The 16766-nt window shown below is 39.1% G+C and overlaps 1 protein-coding gene and 1 long non-coding RNA gene across 2 annotated transcripts; one reads left to right on the top strand and one right to left on the bottom strand.

Moving 5' to 3' along the window:
* The first annotated feature begins 51 nt into the window (after positions 1-51).
* On the top strand, positions 52-3727 carry LOC118226385. The gene is made up of 2 exons (XR_004765029.1): positions 52-186; positions 2829-3727. It is a non-coding gene; the product is annotated as an uncharacterized LOC118226385 (long non-coding RNA).
* Positions 3728-6876: 3149 nt separating this feature from the next.
* Positions 6877-11979, bottom strand: c4h1orf53 (chromosome 4 C1orf53 homolog). The gene is made up of 3 exons (XM_035415966.1): positions 11408-11979; positions 9351-9452; positions 6877-9039 (listed from the first exon to the last, which is right to left on the bottom strand). Exons 1-3 carry the CDS (start codon positions 11702-11704, stop codon positions 8968-8970), a joined length of 471 nt encoding a protein of 156 aa, XP_035271857.1. The 5' UTR covers positions 11705-11979; the 3' UTR covers positions 6877-8967.
* Between the last annotated feature and the right edge of the window lie 4787 nt (positions 11980-16766).

Raw genomic sequence — 16766 nt, 5'->3', positions numbered from 1 at the left:
AAATCGTCTGAGCCAATACCGAAGTGGTCAAGCATCCCAGATCTCGTGCGCATTTACAGTAAATGGAACCAAAATGTTCTTACAACTCAAAAGGCATACACGTTTCACGATAAGGGAGAAACCGAATTTCAAAAAGCAGAGCAATTCATATTTGAAATCAAGACAAAACAACACATTTAAAAACTGGTAAGTGTGAACATTAGTTGTTTCCATCGCGTTGAATAGCCTAACTGTTTTTAAAATTGAGAAATAGGTTGATGTGATTATTTTGAAAACGTTACGTGATTACAACACTCTATGCATTTTATAGTGTAGGCTACAATTTTATGAAGCTTATTAGTGGACAAGTGGAAATCAAATCTGCATATGCTGAATCAGGAAAAATTATGAGCTACTGAAACAAAATATTTTATGACAGAGATCATGCAGTGATTTTAAAGGAAGGCGTCCCACCTTCTTGCTTAGCATATATAGTTAGGCTATTTGAAACGCGGGGTCTCTAAAGAACAGAACACACTGAAGTCGTCTATTAGGCTACAAAGTACAGGTTAATATATACTGAGAGAATGTTTGATTTCCCTTAGTGAAATATGCTATGAACTATGCCTGTATAAGCTATTAGGAAGCTTTTGTCGAGAATTAAGCGATTCTTAATCGCCGTATTTTAAGTATTGTTAAATATTCAAATTAAGACGGCATCTTTATAAAACAAAATATGGATTGGATTTCTATCAGTTTAATGTCTACATGTCACCTTGAGGACCCTGCTACAAAACATCATATCACGTAGCCTAGCCTAAGTTGTTCAGCCTCAAGGCAAATTGTTACATGTCGGTCGCAATTTCTTAAACCCTTTAAACGTTTAGGCTACCTAATGTTATCTAATATAGAGTACAGCTAATACACATATTGAAACATTAGATATTGTATTCTGCGAAAATATTGCCCCAGCTACTTTGGTTCATTTCAATTTAAGAAGAAAGAACCGTTTGGGGCATGATTGCATTCATTTCCGCAGACAATTTATTTTTATTTTTATGAAGACCAGCAATATAGTTTAATAGCCATACTGTAAATAGATAAAGCCCATTTGCGTATTTGCGTAGTAGCCCAGATGATCATTTCGGCCCACAATTGAAAATAACGGTGTGTACTGGTATAGAAATAGAAACTCGTGACAGGGAGATAAAACTTTGGATTCATATCCGAGTTGTTAATGTTTTTGTTTCGTTCGAGATTATTGGCAGTGGACAGTCCACCTTTTTATTTCCGCAAATAAATTAAATAAAGACGTATTAGGCGATTTCCGTAACCTTTTCACAAAATTTTGCACCCTACTATTTCTTTAGAAGAAGAAATTTACCATTGGCTGCAGTCTAATTAAGAATTCCATCATTAGTGCTGTCTCTATAGTAACATATTAAATATATCTCTTCTGATTGGATATTTTCAGCAATGTTGATTTCAATCTTCAGTTTATTTGACCTGATGTAGTTTAAAACATATGGTTGACTATGGACATCATCGGCCGCTTAAAATGCTTTACATTATTCACAATGTAGGCTAGTTTAGGTGTTACACATATTCAAAGGCCGTATTTCCATCGCTATTCCAGTTAGGCTACTGTAAGTTTCTTTGTGATATATTGAAAGCAGTCTGTAAAAACAATATAATTAAGCCAGCACTGATGTACAGTCGAAACAAAAACAGTGATGGGCATTTGCTTGTTTAATGCTGTTGTAGTTCTAGGTATGATACAACAAACGTGTATTGCCCTAATGTCTATACTATACACATTGATCTTTCTTGGTTTTCACTTTTTAATGTAACCAAAAGCAAAGAAGGCCGTGTGTTTGCTTGTACGCAAATAAAGGCTTTCGAACAACACTGGGTAAAATTTAATTTTAAAGTATGCACCAATATGAATGAAAATATTTCAGTGTTACTACTGCAGCTATTGTTTTAAATGATTTGCTGCAGTTTAAATGTCTACAGCATTGCACAGTAAATCCTTAATACTCCTCTAGAATTATTTACAGTATTGCCAAAATATTTAAGTATAATAAGTTAACACTTTTCGTTAACCGCAAACTGACTCCAATTTTCAGAGGCAATCTTTTATGCAAGAAGAAGACTCCATGGTTATTCCCCCAGCAATGCCTGATGCAGCGATACTTGACAAAAGTATTAAGTAAGGAGAATAAAGTTTAGTCTGCTGGCAAGTTTTAGTAGTTCAGTTCACTCCCTGAATCTGGCCTGCTGGTAAGCCATGTCAACAATATATATGCACACGAAATGGACACAGCTACTTAAAAGTAATGACACACTTGGAGCACTCAAAATTCTACAAAGCAGCTGCTATAAGTATTACTCATATACCATTCCCTCACCCCCACCCATAAAATCACAATACATTTATCTTTTATATTGTGGAGATTCATGCCTGTCAGTTTTGGAACCCTGGATGGAGACTGCCTTTGGATGTGGGACCTATTTCCTGTGTCCCTACCCTGCCTTGCTGGAGCACAGCCTACAACTAGCTCCTGCTCCTTTGCTGGTGAAGCCCTCACTGCTGCCTGACTGCTTGGGCTGAGACTTAGGCCCAATGCAGCTGGCTGATTCCTGGATCTACAGTTTACACAAGCAGTCCTCCTCTGGCATCAGTCGCTGGGGACCATGTGATGCTGCTATTGGCAGACTTGTGTGCATTGCACAGCTGTTGCAGGAATCTAAGAAGCAGCCCATTATCATGCTCCTTGTGCTGGCATGTATGTGGTGATACCTCCACTGATACACCACTGACGGCTCTTCTCCTGTCTACCCCCCAGCCAGCGGACCACCCGAGAAGCGTGAACCGGTGCCACAGCTCGCAGGGATAACACTTTGAATGTCGGCACATCTGGCACAACTTCCAAAGCTTGACCCGATCAGAAGAGATCTTGGAGGTGCCCTTTGTCCTTTGCATCTATTCCCAGCCTTATCCAAAGGCATCTGGCTGTCTGACAGTCACCCAGTCTGTTGTTGAGAATTTTCCATTGTGCGCGTGTGCCCAGTTCTGCCACAGGAGCTGGTCGCCCATCTGACCACTGCAGGCCCACTTCGGAAGCTGTGCCTGAGGCTGGCTGACATTGTCTTTGTTGCAGGACCAGACAGTAATATGGCAGTTGCTCAGCTGCTGCTTGAATCAAATCTCTGGCTTCATGTCACCACCTACCGCCCTTCCGCCCCCTCCTCAGCCCATTCCCCAAACCCCCTCTGTCCCCCCTCTGGCCCCAGATGCTGGAGCTGATGTTTCTCCGCGCCATCATTCGGCTGCGGCTCAGACTGTGCGTGCCGACCGCGTGTCACCTTCTCCTCTCCAGTGCATGTGGACCTGCCGCGGGGCCCCGGGTCCAGCCTGTCGCCGCCTTCCAACGGCAGCTGTGGAGGGCATCCGGCCCGGACGGCGGCTCGCCTGCTGCTCCTGGAGCTGCACTATTGTGTTCCTCCACAGCATATGTTTCAGCTGAAGGTCAGCTCGCAGACACCAAAGCGTGGAGCGTGGCTACACTTCCCCATAGCAGCCCGGCTGAACGTGGAGCCAGTAGGACTGCAGAGTCATGCTGCTCAAGGCAGGCTAGGTGTTGATTCTGTGCTAAAAACTCTGCTGCCTCACTTTTTCTTTGTCTTTACCTAAGATTTACTACAGTTTTCTTAAAGAAATTCACCATTAAACACTTTGTCTTTATGATTTGCTACAATTTTCTTAAAGGAACTCACCAAAGAATTGACTTTTAAGCCCATTTTAGCACAGCACCTAAAATGTGCAGTAAATAAATAAATAAATAACCAAAATTGTGAACTAAATATTTTTTTCTGCAGTAAAATGAAAAATAAATGTAAAACTTTTGGGTTAAACTGTCAGATGTTTTGGAGACATAATGCAATGGTGGTTTTATGTCATCAAGAATGGAACCTTAATCTTGACAAAAAAAGTTTGCATTGTGAAAATTATTGCTTGAGCATCCATCGCTGTTTTCAGCAGTAAAAGGTTGATTACAATTAGCATATTGAGTTTTTTATTGAACATTTTATCTCAACCTTAATTCTCAAACCTGCATCTTTTCAAATACTTAAGTACAACTATTAATGCTGCACATAATTGTATCCTAACGATTCTATTCCAAACTCAAAACCAGGCAATGAAGAAAAAAGGTGAAATGTTTTTGATTTAAATTCTTTAATTTAACATATTAACATTGACACATTTAACATTAGATTACATCAGTATAATTTGATTTTTAAAATTATCATTACCTTATCACTTAATTTACTTGTGTTGCCTTCTTACCTCACCTGGTGTTTCTGTATGTTTAATTTCTTTCTTCTTTATTTGCACACAATAATAGATTCATGCTCAGTTGAAGCATACTGTGATTAACAGAAAATGTGCAGGAGAGGTTAAAAAACCCCAGAGGGCTAATGCAACGATCTCCCTTAAAGCTTAATTGTAATAAGAACGCTGCAAGTGCAAAACCTTGTGAATACAAAAAAGAGTTCTTGCTCTTTTCTACATTCTATTCACCCTTCCATTATTGTTTATAGAAAATGTAATTATTACTGAGCTGATTGTGGTTCTTGTAGATAAAATATCTACAAGAAAAACACCTATTTGAAAAATATACCTGTGGGCAGCTTATGAAATGTCTGAGCAAGAAGGAAGAATACCTTGAAATAACCTTGAGATGTGTAAGACAATTAGGTCAGTGCAGGTAGGAAAATCATGCACTTTAAAGTACTTATTTTAACAGCAGATCACCGTGGAAACCAAGATTCAAAATTAAAGTAATGAAAACCCATAAAACAGATGCCCAATTATTGTTGCAGTCGTTTTTGAGATTGCTGGTGTTACAATACAAGCGAAACTATCATTCATGCTTATGTAGCTGAGTGGCCAATTGCCATCTGTCTGAGGGGTGAGAAGAACAGTTAAATCCAAACTGAAGTCGTTAAATGATTTGATTAAAGGCAGCCAGACAGTAATGGCAGGTTTATAAGGCAGCTTTATGCAACCGTGGATTGAAGGCTGACTTGATTGACAGCTCGGAACTGGAAGTTGAACATGTGATTTTAAAATGTCCTATAGCAGTGATTCCCAAACCTATCATCTGGTACCCCCAGTCAGATCCAGGTATTTGATGTGTTTCACCTCAAGCACACCTGATGCAACTAAGCAAGGACTTGGATCCAGCTGGGGTTCACAAGCAGAGGTTTGGATGCCACTGTGCTATAACAATGTGTGACTGGCTTCTGATTTCATATGTGATAACTCCCCTTTTCCTTTTAAATAGCCTTTGATTTTCTCCCTTACACATATTTGCCTGGTTATTATCATCTGTGTTGCATCCAATTCAATTCCCATCTCATTTTTAACATCATTGTTATTAGATGTTTTCAAAACAAATGATTTTGTTAATGTCTGTTGCAACTGTGTAATACATCAATAATTACCCTTGAAAATTGGGCAATCCTTCCAAAATATAATAACAATAATGAGAAGAATGTTCCTGAATAATATTTTTTTTCTAATTTCCCCCCCTATTTTTAGATTTCTGTTTTGAAGTCATTTCCAATGTCCATGGAATAATCAGAAGCCTTAAACACATATTTACTGGTAGTTTGTGAATTCAACATTAGGTCCTGGTACATGCACAGCTGACAGCACTAGTTAGCGTCAGGACATCTTCATTTTGTTTCAACGACACCTGAAGTCAGAGGACTCAGGAAGTGCCGGTTGCAGGACAGTGTTTGTGATTCAATCACTAACTGTAGGGAAAAAAACTCAGACAATGCCATCGCCGAAGTCACAGGCACAGAGGAATGCGGTAGACGTGAAAGTTGGCCTATTTCATGGTCAGCTGCAGGATGGGAGGCTCTGAATGGCAATGCATCTACTTAATGTGACAGATAAGTCCCTAGGCAAAACTAGCAGACCCATGGCAAGCAGACCAGGTACTTGATGAGTATGACACCTTCACCATTCCGCTAGAATGTTGTTGCCGCACGCTCCGCTGCTTCGGTTCAGAATTCGCCCAAATAAATTTGCCTTTCATCTCGACTGACTATGCATCCTACAAATCTGTCCTCTTCAGCACTGTTGTGATCATGAATCTCCTTGTCGACGCTCACAGGGGTTTGCTCCTGATCAGTAAGCAGTTGCCTTGGGACCTACCTGCTACTGAATTGTGACCAAGCCAATAGGCAGCCGCCACAGAATTCTGCAGCAGACACATTCCCCCATTCAGCTGTGGTTGCTTGCTCAACCACATGTATTAGAGTATGTGTGGCAGGTTCCGAACAACTGCCCAAGGCTACAGCCCTACTCACATATACAAGACACCCAGCTTTAAACATCTCTTCCATGCAGAGGCATTCATAAATAATGTTGTTGTTCCTTTGCACCAATTGCTGTCACAGCCACGTTACTAATTTATCAACTTCTGTGTGGTTTAGAGAATAGTTGCCATTCCAAAGGTGCAGGAGGCTTCACTGTACAATGAGAAATGGGGTTAAACTGGCTGTGGCCCAGCAACCATGCTTTGGGGAGAAGCAGAGCTTTGCCAAGAGATCACAGGCACAAGAAATTAGACTGCCGATATCATGGCACATTTGTAGACAGACTGTGATAAAATTAACTGCCGCTAGGTTTCTATGCTCATAGAACCCATGTGGTGGGTCCTTTATTATTTTTTGTAGGCTTTCAAACCGAATCCATTGGATGTGTCAAATCTCAACCAAGTATGTAACAGACACGGGTTATTTCAATAAACATCAGGACAGCTTCAGAAATGATAATGGTCTATGAGATTAATACAGGGGAGAAACAAAGCAGAGATTTTATAAGGTCATAAGTGGTTAAAATGTTTTATTTCAGAATGTTTTTCCATGGCTACCAACTGTGGATTTATTGCCTTTAATGTCAGAGGTTTTACCAAATATTTTCAAGTAGGCTGAAATAAACAAAGGTCCATCTTGAGCTTCTTTATGACATTTGTGCACCACATATTAATTGTGATTGAATGTACAATATGGTTTTCAATATTCACTCAATTAATGCCAACAGAACAGCTGATAATTGGATGTTCTTATAATAATGAAAACCATTTGGACAAAGTCTTTATCAATACAAAAGACTACACTTAAAAGAACCATTCAAGATCTAAGCCTTACACTTGGGAGATTCCACCTAGGGTATACATTAAGGTGATAAAGCAAGAGAAGAAATGGATCATCATAAATATCTTCAAGGCTACAGGGTTTTCTAAGGACTGAGGCAAAGCTGAATACCTGCAGGTCCCTAGTCTTGCCAATATTCATGAAACATTGTGGCCTCAAATGCCTTATCACTTCTATAAAAAAGGATTAGATATCAATGCATTTCAGTCTAATAAATGATAAAAAGGTCTATGGACTTCCACCTTGCTAGCTAATGTTATTCTTCTGAAAATGCATTTTATCATGTGAACTAATATTACTGCACGGCTTGGAAAAGAGGGTATTCCACAATTTTAGATTTTTAGATTTGTAATCAAACAATTCACAGGTGGTGCAAGTGTATATTCTCAGCTTTTATTGAAGGGTATTTCCATACATTTTTGTTTCACCATTTGGAAATTACAGCACTTTTTATACACAGACCCCATCCCCATTTTAGGGCACCATAATGTGCAGGACAAATGGTTTCACAGGTGTTCCTGATTAATCAGGTGTGTTCAATTGCTTCCAGGTAAAATAGAGCTTTCGGTATATATTCTTGATTCTAGGCTTTTGATTGCATTTAGAGTCTGCCCAGATAGTTTTGCCAATGGAAGTCAAGAAAGCCATTGTAAAGCAATCAGCAAAACTGTCAGAGATATAGGCCAAACCTTAGGCTTACCAAAATCAACTGTTTGGAACATCATTAAGAAGTAAGAGAACGCTGGTGAGCTCAGTAATCACAAAAGGCAGGTCAATGAAGACCTCTACAGTTGGTGACAAAATAATTCTCAAGAAAACGGTCTTGTAGACAGAGAGACAGAGAGACTCATCTATGAAACATAGTGGGGTGTTTTTGGGCATGTATGGCTGCCATAGGTACTGGTTCACTTGTCTTCATTGATGATGCCACTGCTGATAGCAGGAGCAGAATGAATTCTGTAGAGTACAGAAGCATCTTATCTGCTCAAGTTCATGCAAAAGCCTCCAAACTCATTGGAGGGTGCTTCATCCTACAGCAAGACAATAATCCCAAGCATACTGCTAAAGCAACAAAGAAGTTTTTTAAATTCTTGACTGGCCAAGTCAAGGACCTGATCGGAATCCAATTGAACACGTGTTTCATATGCTGAAGAGAATTCTTAAGGCAATTAGCGGCTGAAACAAGTAGGCAGGACTACAGGCCTGGCGGGCATCACCAGAGAAGATATTCAGCACCTGGTGATGTCTATGGGTCACAGACTTCAAGCAGTCATTGCATGCAAAGGTTATGCAGCAAAGGACTAAACATGGCTACTTTCATTAACATAACATTAATATGTCCCAAATGTTGTAGTGACCTGAAATGGGGGGCTTTGTATAAAAACTGCCATAATTTATACATGGTAAAACCAAAATGTATCAAAATTCCCTTTAATATAAGCTACGAATCTGCACACTAAGCAAATGTGAATTGTTTGATTACAAATCTGAAATTGTGGAGTACAGAGCCAAATCAAGAAGAAATATGTCTTTGTCCCAAACATTATGGAAGGCACTGTACTTTCACAGCCAAAGGAGTTATTCTGGCATGGCATTCTAGAGGCCATGTCAGAGCACATGTGAAGCATAGGGTCAGATAAGATCCCAATGGACCACATGGTCCGAAATAACACAGTCTTATGCACTGTCAAGACATTTGATGAAATAACTATTACTGAACAAAACACCAGGGTATTGCAGGCCTCAAGACAACTACACATAAAACAATGAATTAAATTGTTTCTTCATAGCTGGATCCTTCACATTCATTTGGCCATATGGACACTGTCGTAAAAACAAAGCAAAAATAAAAAATTAATTTTAGGATATTATGGAGTTACTCAAGATAATATCAAAACAAATCTTTAAAAAAAAATTCTGATCCATGCAATGTTACCTGTAAACTAGCCTTTTCTATCTTTAAAACGCACAACGCTGTTCTTGCCAATGACCTCAGCAACGTGACATTTGTTCTTAGATACACAGTGTGACTTGGTACTGCAGTTCAAATAGTCCAGAACATGCACACACACACACACAAAAGAAAAAACATCAAAATCAAGAGCACATATCCACAGACACACATTCACACTTACATGTCTGCAAGCACTCCCACAACACTTTCCTCTCTGGAGATGGGCAAACTTTGTGAACACCTTAAAACCAGTGGTTGGATCTCTGTACATTCGCTGCTTAGCCTAGAGGCACACAAACAAACAAACATGAAGGAGACATGTATCAGTTATGATTGTTATGTTGCAATATGAGATATGAAACCTGAACAGTGGAACGGGTTTCAACACAGCAACCATTGTAATGTCTGATTTAAAATGTATCCAAGATGGTAGTGGAAGATTATTTTAGTTTATTGTGAGGCAAAAGCCTAAGATTCTCAGCAGTTGTATCCATAATGCTTTTCATGCTAAATTGACTTTTCTCCAAGTCTTGTGGCAGTTTGTTGCTATATGGACAGTCCAGTGGTGTGACCACTTAAATTTTCACAGATGACAATGATGGTTAATGTCATATACCCAGTGCCACTTTGATAACACTCTAATCGAATGAAGCTCACACAGACAGAGGTTTGCAAGCCTCACAGTATGATGTTATTTCCCATTCAGTGCCAAAAATCTGATGAAAAATAATTCAAGTACAAATAAAGTCTTTAAAGCTCTATAACTTAACCTTATTAATCAAGCTGGTTAGTTCTTCTGTGATTATTAGTCTTCTGTATACAGAGCAAGAGGGAGTTCATTATGGAATTTATTATTTTTAGCCTGTTGTAATTAGATCAATTTTCTGGAAACTAGCACAAAATGTTAGTTTTCCATGAATAGTCAATTAATTCATTTTCTAATTTTAATCAGACAATATTTTCATGCAACCTATGCTTTTTCTTCTAATATGAAGCATGGTTAGAAATAAAATGAATGCCAGCAAGAGTAAGAAATTAATTCCTAATCCAGAGTTATAATGTCAGCATTAAAATATACAAAATGTCCTTACTGACAAGTAATCAATGGAATCCGGTGATGTTTTATTTTATGTATTTACAGGAGCACAAACATGTCACAGAAAAAAATAACAGATTGAGGAATCACACTTGGTCCTGTGTCGTTTTATAGAGTTTGCGGGTATGCCCATTCAAACAGCATATTCTTGTGCTTGGCCCATGTGACATAGGCTACATGTGTACTTACCATGGTTACAACAAGAATCTGAGACCTTATGTAGTTCAGTGGATGTCATTTGAATGACTTTGTTTGGATGGCGAGCCCACTAGTTTCAGCTTTGAAGAGCTTCAATGCAAAAAAAGCCTGGGGCACTTTTGTGGCATGCCTTGTCATTTCACATGGCATCTCAGTTTTCCATAGTGAAGCTGGCGTCGTCTGTATATTGTGCATTTGCACTGCGCTACGCTACATTCCTGAAATCTTTCAGCTCTATTTTAAAAACCATAAACACACTACAATAGGTCTAAGATAAATCATTACTTTGGAGAGCCTAAAGGAACTTTGAAATAATGCAGTGCTCTCTAAGTACTATATGTTTGCACTTTTTATATAGCCGTATGAAAAAGTAGTACATAAAAGTTCATTTTTAAGAATATTTTAAGTATTTTATAAAATCTAATTGGACCATTTCAAGTATACTTAAAGTATTAAAAACTGTTTAGCATGTGGACGATACATTACAACGTAGGCTATACCTTTTATGAACTAGCCTACTTTTAACATAAATTGGTAGACTTCAAGTGAAAGTGCACTTTAAGTACACTACCTGGGATTTAATTCCAAAAAAGTATCCTATACGTAATGCATACTTTTATAAACGTATTTATTAGAAGAGCAGGAACTAGGAAGGTGCTTTGACATTAATAGTTCATGTCAAAACAAAACAAACAAAATTAATCGGCAAAAAAACATCCGTATTCCAAACTTGTCACCATAATGTCTACCAATGTTTGTATTAACTATAGGAAGTAGTTTGCTGATATGTTAAAGGTTCGTCGGCTCAAAATATTTCCACATAAAACATACTTTTCCATTTTCAGGTAATGCCATCTTAGTGGTTAAGCATATCGTATGCTGGGCTGGGTGGTTGCACGTTCCCTTAAAATTGTAACACCAGTAGGAAGAAATTACCACCTCACCTCACAGGCTTCTTCGTGTACCTTTGCTATTTCTTTCTCGTTTTCAGTCAGCTGTCTTTCCGCGGGGCCTGTATCACCGTTATGATCGACTTCTGTATGCTGAGTTGTATTTTCTTGACACTCGTTCTCGAATTTAGGGCTGCTTGCTGAGAGCATATTGCTTGCTGGCACCCGGTCACTACCCTTCCAGGAAGCGTTGTAAAAGAACGTGATAATCGATCGTGCAAAATATTCGGATACAACTGGACAATTTTTACGATACTTGCTTGCCGTGGAAAGACGGGTTGACGATATCATATTTCAAGAATGAGAATGTACTGGCTAGTTATTCAGCAGCCGCTTCAAAGCTAAGCGTGTTACAGTATACGGACAGTAAAACCAGCAGCGTGAAGGACACATTTTAACAAGATGTGGCTAAATAATTATATCGAATATCTGTACCCGGTTACGTAACAATCAAATAGCAGCATCAGATCACGAAAAATATTTCACAAAACTTTGTATTGAATTTTGTCTTGAAGCTCATTCAAACCTGCGCCCGTTTTGCCCCGAATCAAAATCAATGCGTTGTGCGTTCCTACTGTTCGAGAGAGGTATTGCAGTGAGGATGAATTTGAATCGCAATGCTGCACGTTCTCATGGTTTTAGCCTACACTACGTTATTTTATTTGTAAAATTGTATTTATATAGGCCTATTGAATATGAAATGTAGCCATTATGTGCAAATATTACCTTAGTGTGCTATGCACTGACATACCATCTGGAAAATTAAAAAACTGGTATAAACTGGCATTACTTCTACAGAATCTTATTATACTTTAGTTGGTTATACATACACTATCTATATTTTTTCCATGTGCTGCAGTGTTTTTGGGAATACCTTGGCAAAGGACTTGGTTTGCAGAAAAACTTCGCTGTAGTTGGGTCAATGTGAATGTGTACATTTTAATGAAGGTGAATCCTGCTGGATGAACCACAGGAGAGACAAAATTAAGGTAAACACAGCTTTTCTTCACAATAAATCTTTCAAATGTAAGTCTCAGGTAGCCTATATATACACCTACACCCACAGAGCTAGTCACTCCCTGACTTTACTATTTCAAGTTGGAACACCAATGAACACTACATAAGTCCAAGTATAATTAATGAACAACTATAACTTAAGGCAGTTAACACCACTTATTAATTGTGTAGAATTTCTCCATTTATATAATTGCAGTGTTAGAGGGGAGTTAATTCTCTCGCAACACACTTAGCATTGGCCTACTTGCCGTAATTAAAACATTAACCACATGTGCACACACCGTCCTAAACAGCTTCCAGCTCCGACAGAATGCTGAAGGGCAGAAATGACTAATGATCAAGAGTTAATTAATAATGCGTTGTCTGTATTTACCAATGGATCATTTCTGTGGCATAATGATATATCGGAAAATACAGACAACCCACTATTAACATACTGGCAAAAAAGGGGAAATTTACAAGCACTTCTAATTTTATGAATTGCCGGTGGTGTGAGGGCTGGGCAGCTGCTGGCACTGCTGGAAGGGATATAAGGTTGGATATACATTATATTTTAGCAGATGCTCTTATCCAGAGTGACTGTAATGGATCATATTTTTACATTCATATTGCTGGATATTTTACTGAACCAATTCAGGCTAGTATTTTGCCCAGGGGTACAACAGCACCCCAAGCTGGGAATCTACAATTTTTGAGTTACGTACCCAGTATCCTAACCATTATGCTACACTACCACACAACATCCACGTGGAAAGGCAAATACCCATGAATGTTGCCGTTGTGAATATCACACGCTAGATTCAATCCAGGTTTTTCTAGAAGAGGCAGAATTGCTTATTGCACACTAGGGGACAAGGAAAAGTTTTAACAACTGGATTTGGGAAGGAAACAGTGGACAATCATTTGTCATTGCCAGCAACAATACCACCGTATATCCTGCTCCTGCCAAATGGTTGAAGCTAAGCAAGTATGGGCTTGGTTTGTACTTGGAAGGGAGACCTTCCTGGGAAAACTAAATTGCTGCTGGAACTGGTGTTGGTGGGCCAGTAGGGGGAAATATGCCCTCTGGTCAAATAATCCCCAGTGCAGTGATGGGGATACTGTGCTGTAGGAGATGCCATCTTTGGGATGAGATGTTAAACTAAGGTCCTGGCTCACTGTGGTCATTACCTACTTACTTAATCCTCTTAAGCGCGTTTCCACCAAAAGTACCCGGAACTTTTAGTCCCAGGAACTACTTTTCAAGGAACTAAAAGGTTCCTTCAGCCCATTGTTGTCTGCGTTTCCACCGCGGTCTAAAGGCCAGAGAAGATTAGGCAAATTAGCCCACTGGCGTATGAAAAAGCGACGTTGTCGTCGGTCCATCTGTCCTATGATTTCTTCTGTAACCCCATAGGCTACTACCACCGAAGTAGCCTACATTATTTTCTAATAACGGGGACAGCCCGGAGGGGTTTATTCCACTTATATACAACAGGTTACCAACAATGACTAAATGGTTACTTTTGTATTTATTGATTTTTATTGATTTAATCACCTGAAATTGAAATGTTCTTCCATGGCCGTTTGGGCATATTTTACCATTGTCAAGCAAAACTGTCGTTGGTAGTTGGACTTGGACCGTTGTTATGCAACAAATAGGATATAACAGCAGTCAGATTGTAACTGTTTTATATCCTCTCAAACACATTCATTATGCTTTTATGCGAACATTCACTTTCATGTCTTGACATCCGAGGCGACAGAATGCATTCACATTCCACAAATAACTGGCAACAACAGCAGAAAATATGCACACGTCGTAAACAATTTGCTGTTGAATTGATTACTTTCTCATCATCAATTCCATATAGGCTAATCGCAAAATGACAAGAATAGAATGAAAACTCGGACTTGCATGAAAATTTAAATTAACAGTGTGTAAGAAGTCTGTCTCTGATGCCAATATGTCTGCTGGCCACACATTCCCTTGATCTTATCATTATCACAATACAGTTGGTACAATGGTAGAATAGCGACCGGGAGTGAGAGATTGGGAACCATTCAAGTCAACAGACGTACTAATTCAATCACAACAGGACGGCCAATACACTATGGCCTAATTGATAGGTGTTACAAGGACCGACTACATCCGTCTTGGTATATGTATTCAACACTACTGATCAAAGCTTCGAAAACAAATAAGAAGCAGCCTCTGGAAAGGTTCGTGGTTCAGTCTGACTCTGCTGAATCCAAGGTGTCATTCGTGCGCTTTGTCACTGCCGGTATTGGAAATAAACTTTGTACTTTTTCATCACATTCGAGAGACGTCCTTTTTTCCTTACAAGTGGTACAGCGACCGTTTGCTTTCCTTCAAAGTTACTGCTAGCCGAGCAGTGAAGTGTGCCCTCCAGATGCGAACCATGCACCATAAATTAGTCCATAGTCTTCCTGGTCTTTTTGTGGAATTGAAGAATGGCAGAGTAAAATTATGGCAGTCTGAAAAAGCAAAAGGGACGATTACTAAAATTAACCTGTTATTTTACCCTGACAAAAAGTGCGGAAGGTGATTTCCAGTTTGCTTTTACTGTATCACCAATGTAAATTACGCAGAACTACCGCATACCTCACATAACTGTATCAAACGTTTTGAGTCAATTACAACGGGCTAACAAAGAAAATCCGGAAGAAAATATTCAGCAAGCGAATTAAACCGTTTGAATGTTTTACGTAATATGCTGTCCCAGCACGAATGCTTAACAATTTATAAAACTAATACTAAAGCAAGAAAAGAACAGAAGAGCACACATGTAATAAATCCAAGACGTTGGCAGGCTATAACCAAAAGTAGGCTACTGTGCCCCATAACATACAAGTTTTATTTCAAGTTATTATGAAAATAAATCGGTTTGCGGCTGCAGATTTTTAAAAATGGCGGTTGAAATAAAACACTGCTAGTCGTCGACCAATCAGAAATTTTCAGCGCTTGCGCCCCACCCCAAAAGTTCCGGTACTTTTGGAAAGTACTACCCCCCGAGCAGGGACTTTTTTGGGAGTAAAATAAAGTCCCCGGAACTTAATTTAGACCCTAGTTCCTGCAGTCGAAATGCACTGAGTTCCTCAAAAGGTTCCTAGTTTCGGGGTAAAGCTCCTGCGGTGGAAACGCGGCTTTAGTTTCCTGTGGAACATAAGCCTGCCTGCCACTATCTGCTTCCATCACTGTGGTCATTAAAGGTCATTCATTGCAAATTGCACTCATTGCAAAAGTTGGGGGATCGCAGTGTCCTGGCTAAATTCCCAACCTGGCTCTCTCAACTTGCCACCCAGTCATCCCCCAGTTTATTTGGCTAAAAAATTGTTCTCTCCTTTTCCAACTCAGCTGGTGCAAAATGGCTGCCATGCATCACCCAGGTGGGTGCTACACATTGGTGCTGGGTGAGGTGAGTTCCCCCTTATCACTGGAAAGCACATTGCATGTGGGAAAAGCACTATGTACTGCAAATGCAAGGAATTATTAGTTACTATGAGATTTCGGCTGCAAATTTCCAAACAATTAGCTATTTAGTATTATAAAGCAGAGATCAAAAATGTCCTGCTTTTGTCAGTTCAAGAACATATATTTCTCCAAGAACTGCTATTGGCTTATCGCAATTGTATAAGATGTTACAATAAGATACATCTCACATCTATGCTTTATAACCATCGGCCTACCCCTCACCCCCAACTGACCCACCTCAGGCAGCCCCTTCATGAATGGTTTAATGCAATTTTTGTGCATAAGAGGATGCTAGTCATGTATCAAACTGCACAGTAAACATTTGCTAACAAGGTAAAATGCGAATGGTTTTTCTCATAAACTTACCTGATTATCATGCTGTCATTGTTTCTTCTCATACTTTAGTACCTATAGAGGGCGCTAGGAGTAATTTAATTTTCAGTTAAACTGGAAAACAGCTTTGCCATACAGGTGAGGGGCAGATTTAGGTGATCTAATTGTTGCAACAGGATATTCCTTTGTTCATTTCCTTTTGTGCTTACACTGTAATTGTGCTTTACTCTGGATCAGAAGTATTTTATGCAAATAATAAAGGCACAAACTGTGAAACAATCCACTTTCCATTGGAAAATGATTTTTTCCAGGCAGCAAAAGAGACAAAGGAATTTTGTACTTACTGTTCAGTGTCACTGCACTCAGTGTTTATTTATGATGTCAATATGAATTATTAATTTTCTAAAACATTGCATTTGATTGATTGTGTGTGTGTTTGTGTTTATTTGTGTGTATGCGTGTGTGTGTGTGTGTGTGTGTGTTTGTGAGACAGAGAGAGCGAAAAATACATAAAATACATTCAGCATT

Source organism: Anguilla anguilla, chromosome 4, assembly GCF_013347855.1.
Source record: "Anguilla anguilla isolate fAngAng1 chromosome 4, fAngAng1.pri, whole genome shotgun sequence".
NCBI lineage: Eukaryota > Metazoa > Chordata > Actinopteri > Anguilliformes > Anguillidae > Anguilla > Anguilla anguilla.
This window is presented reverse-complemented; position numbering and strand designations above follow the sequence as displayed.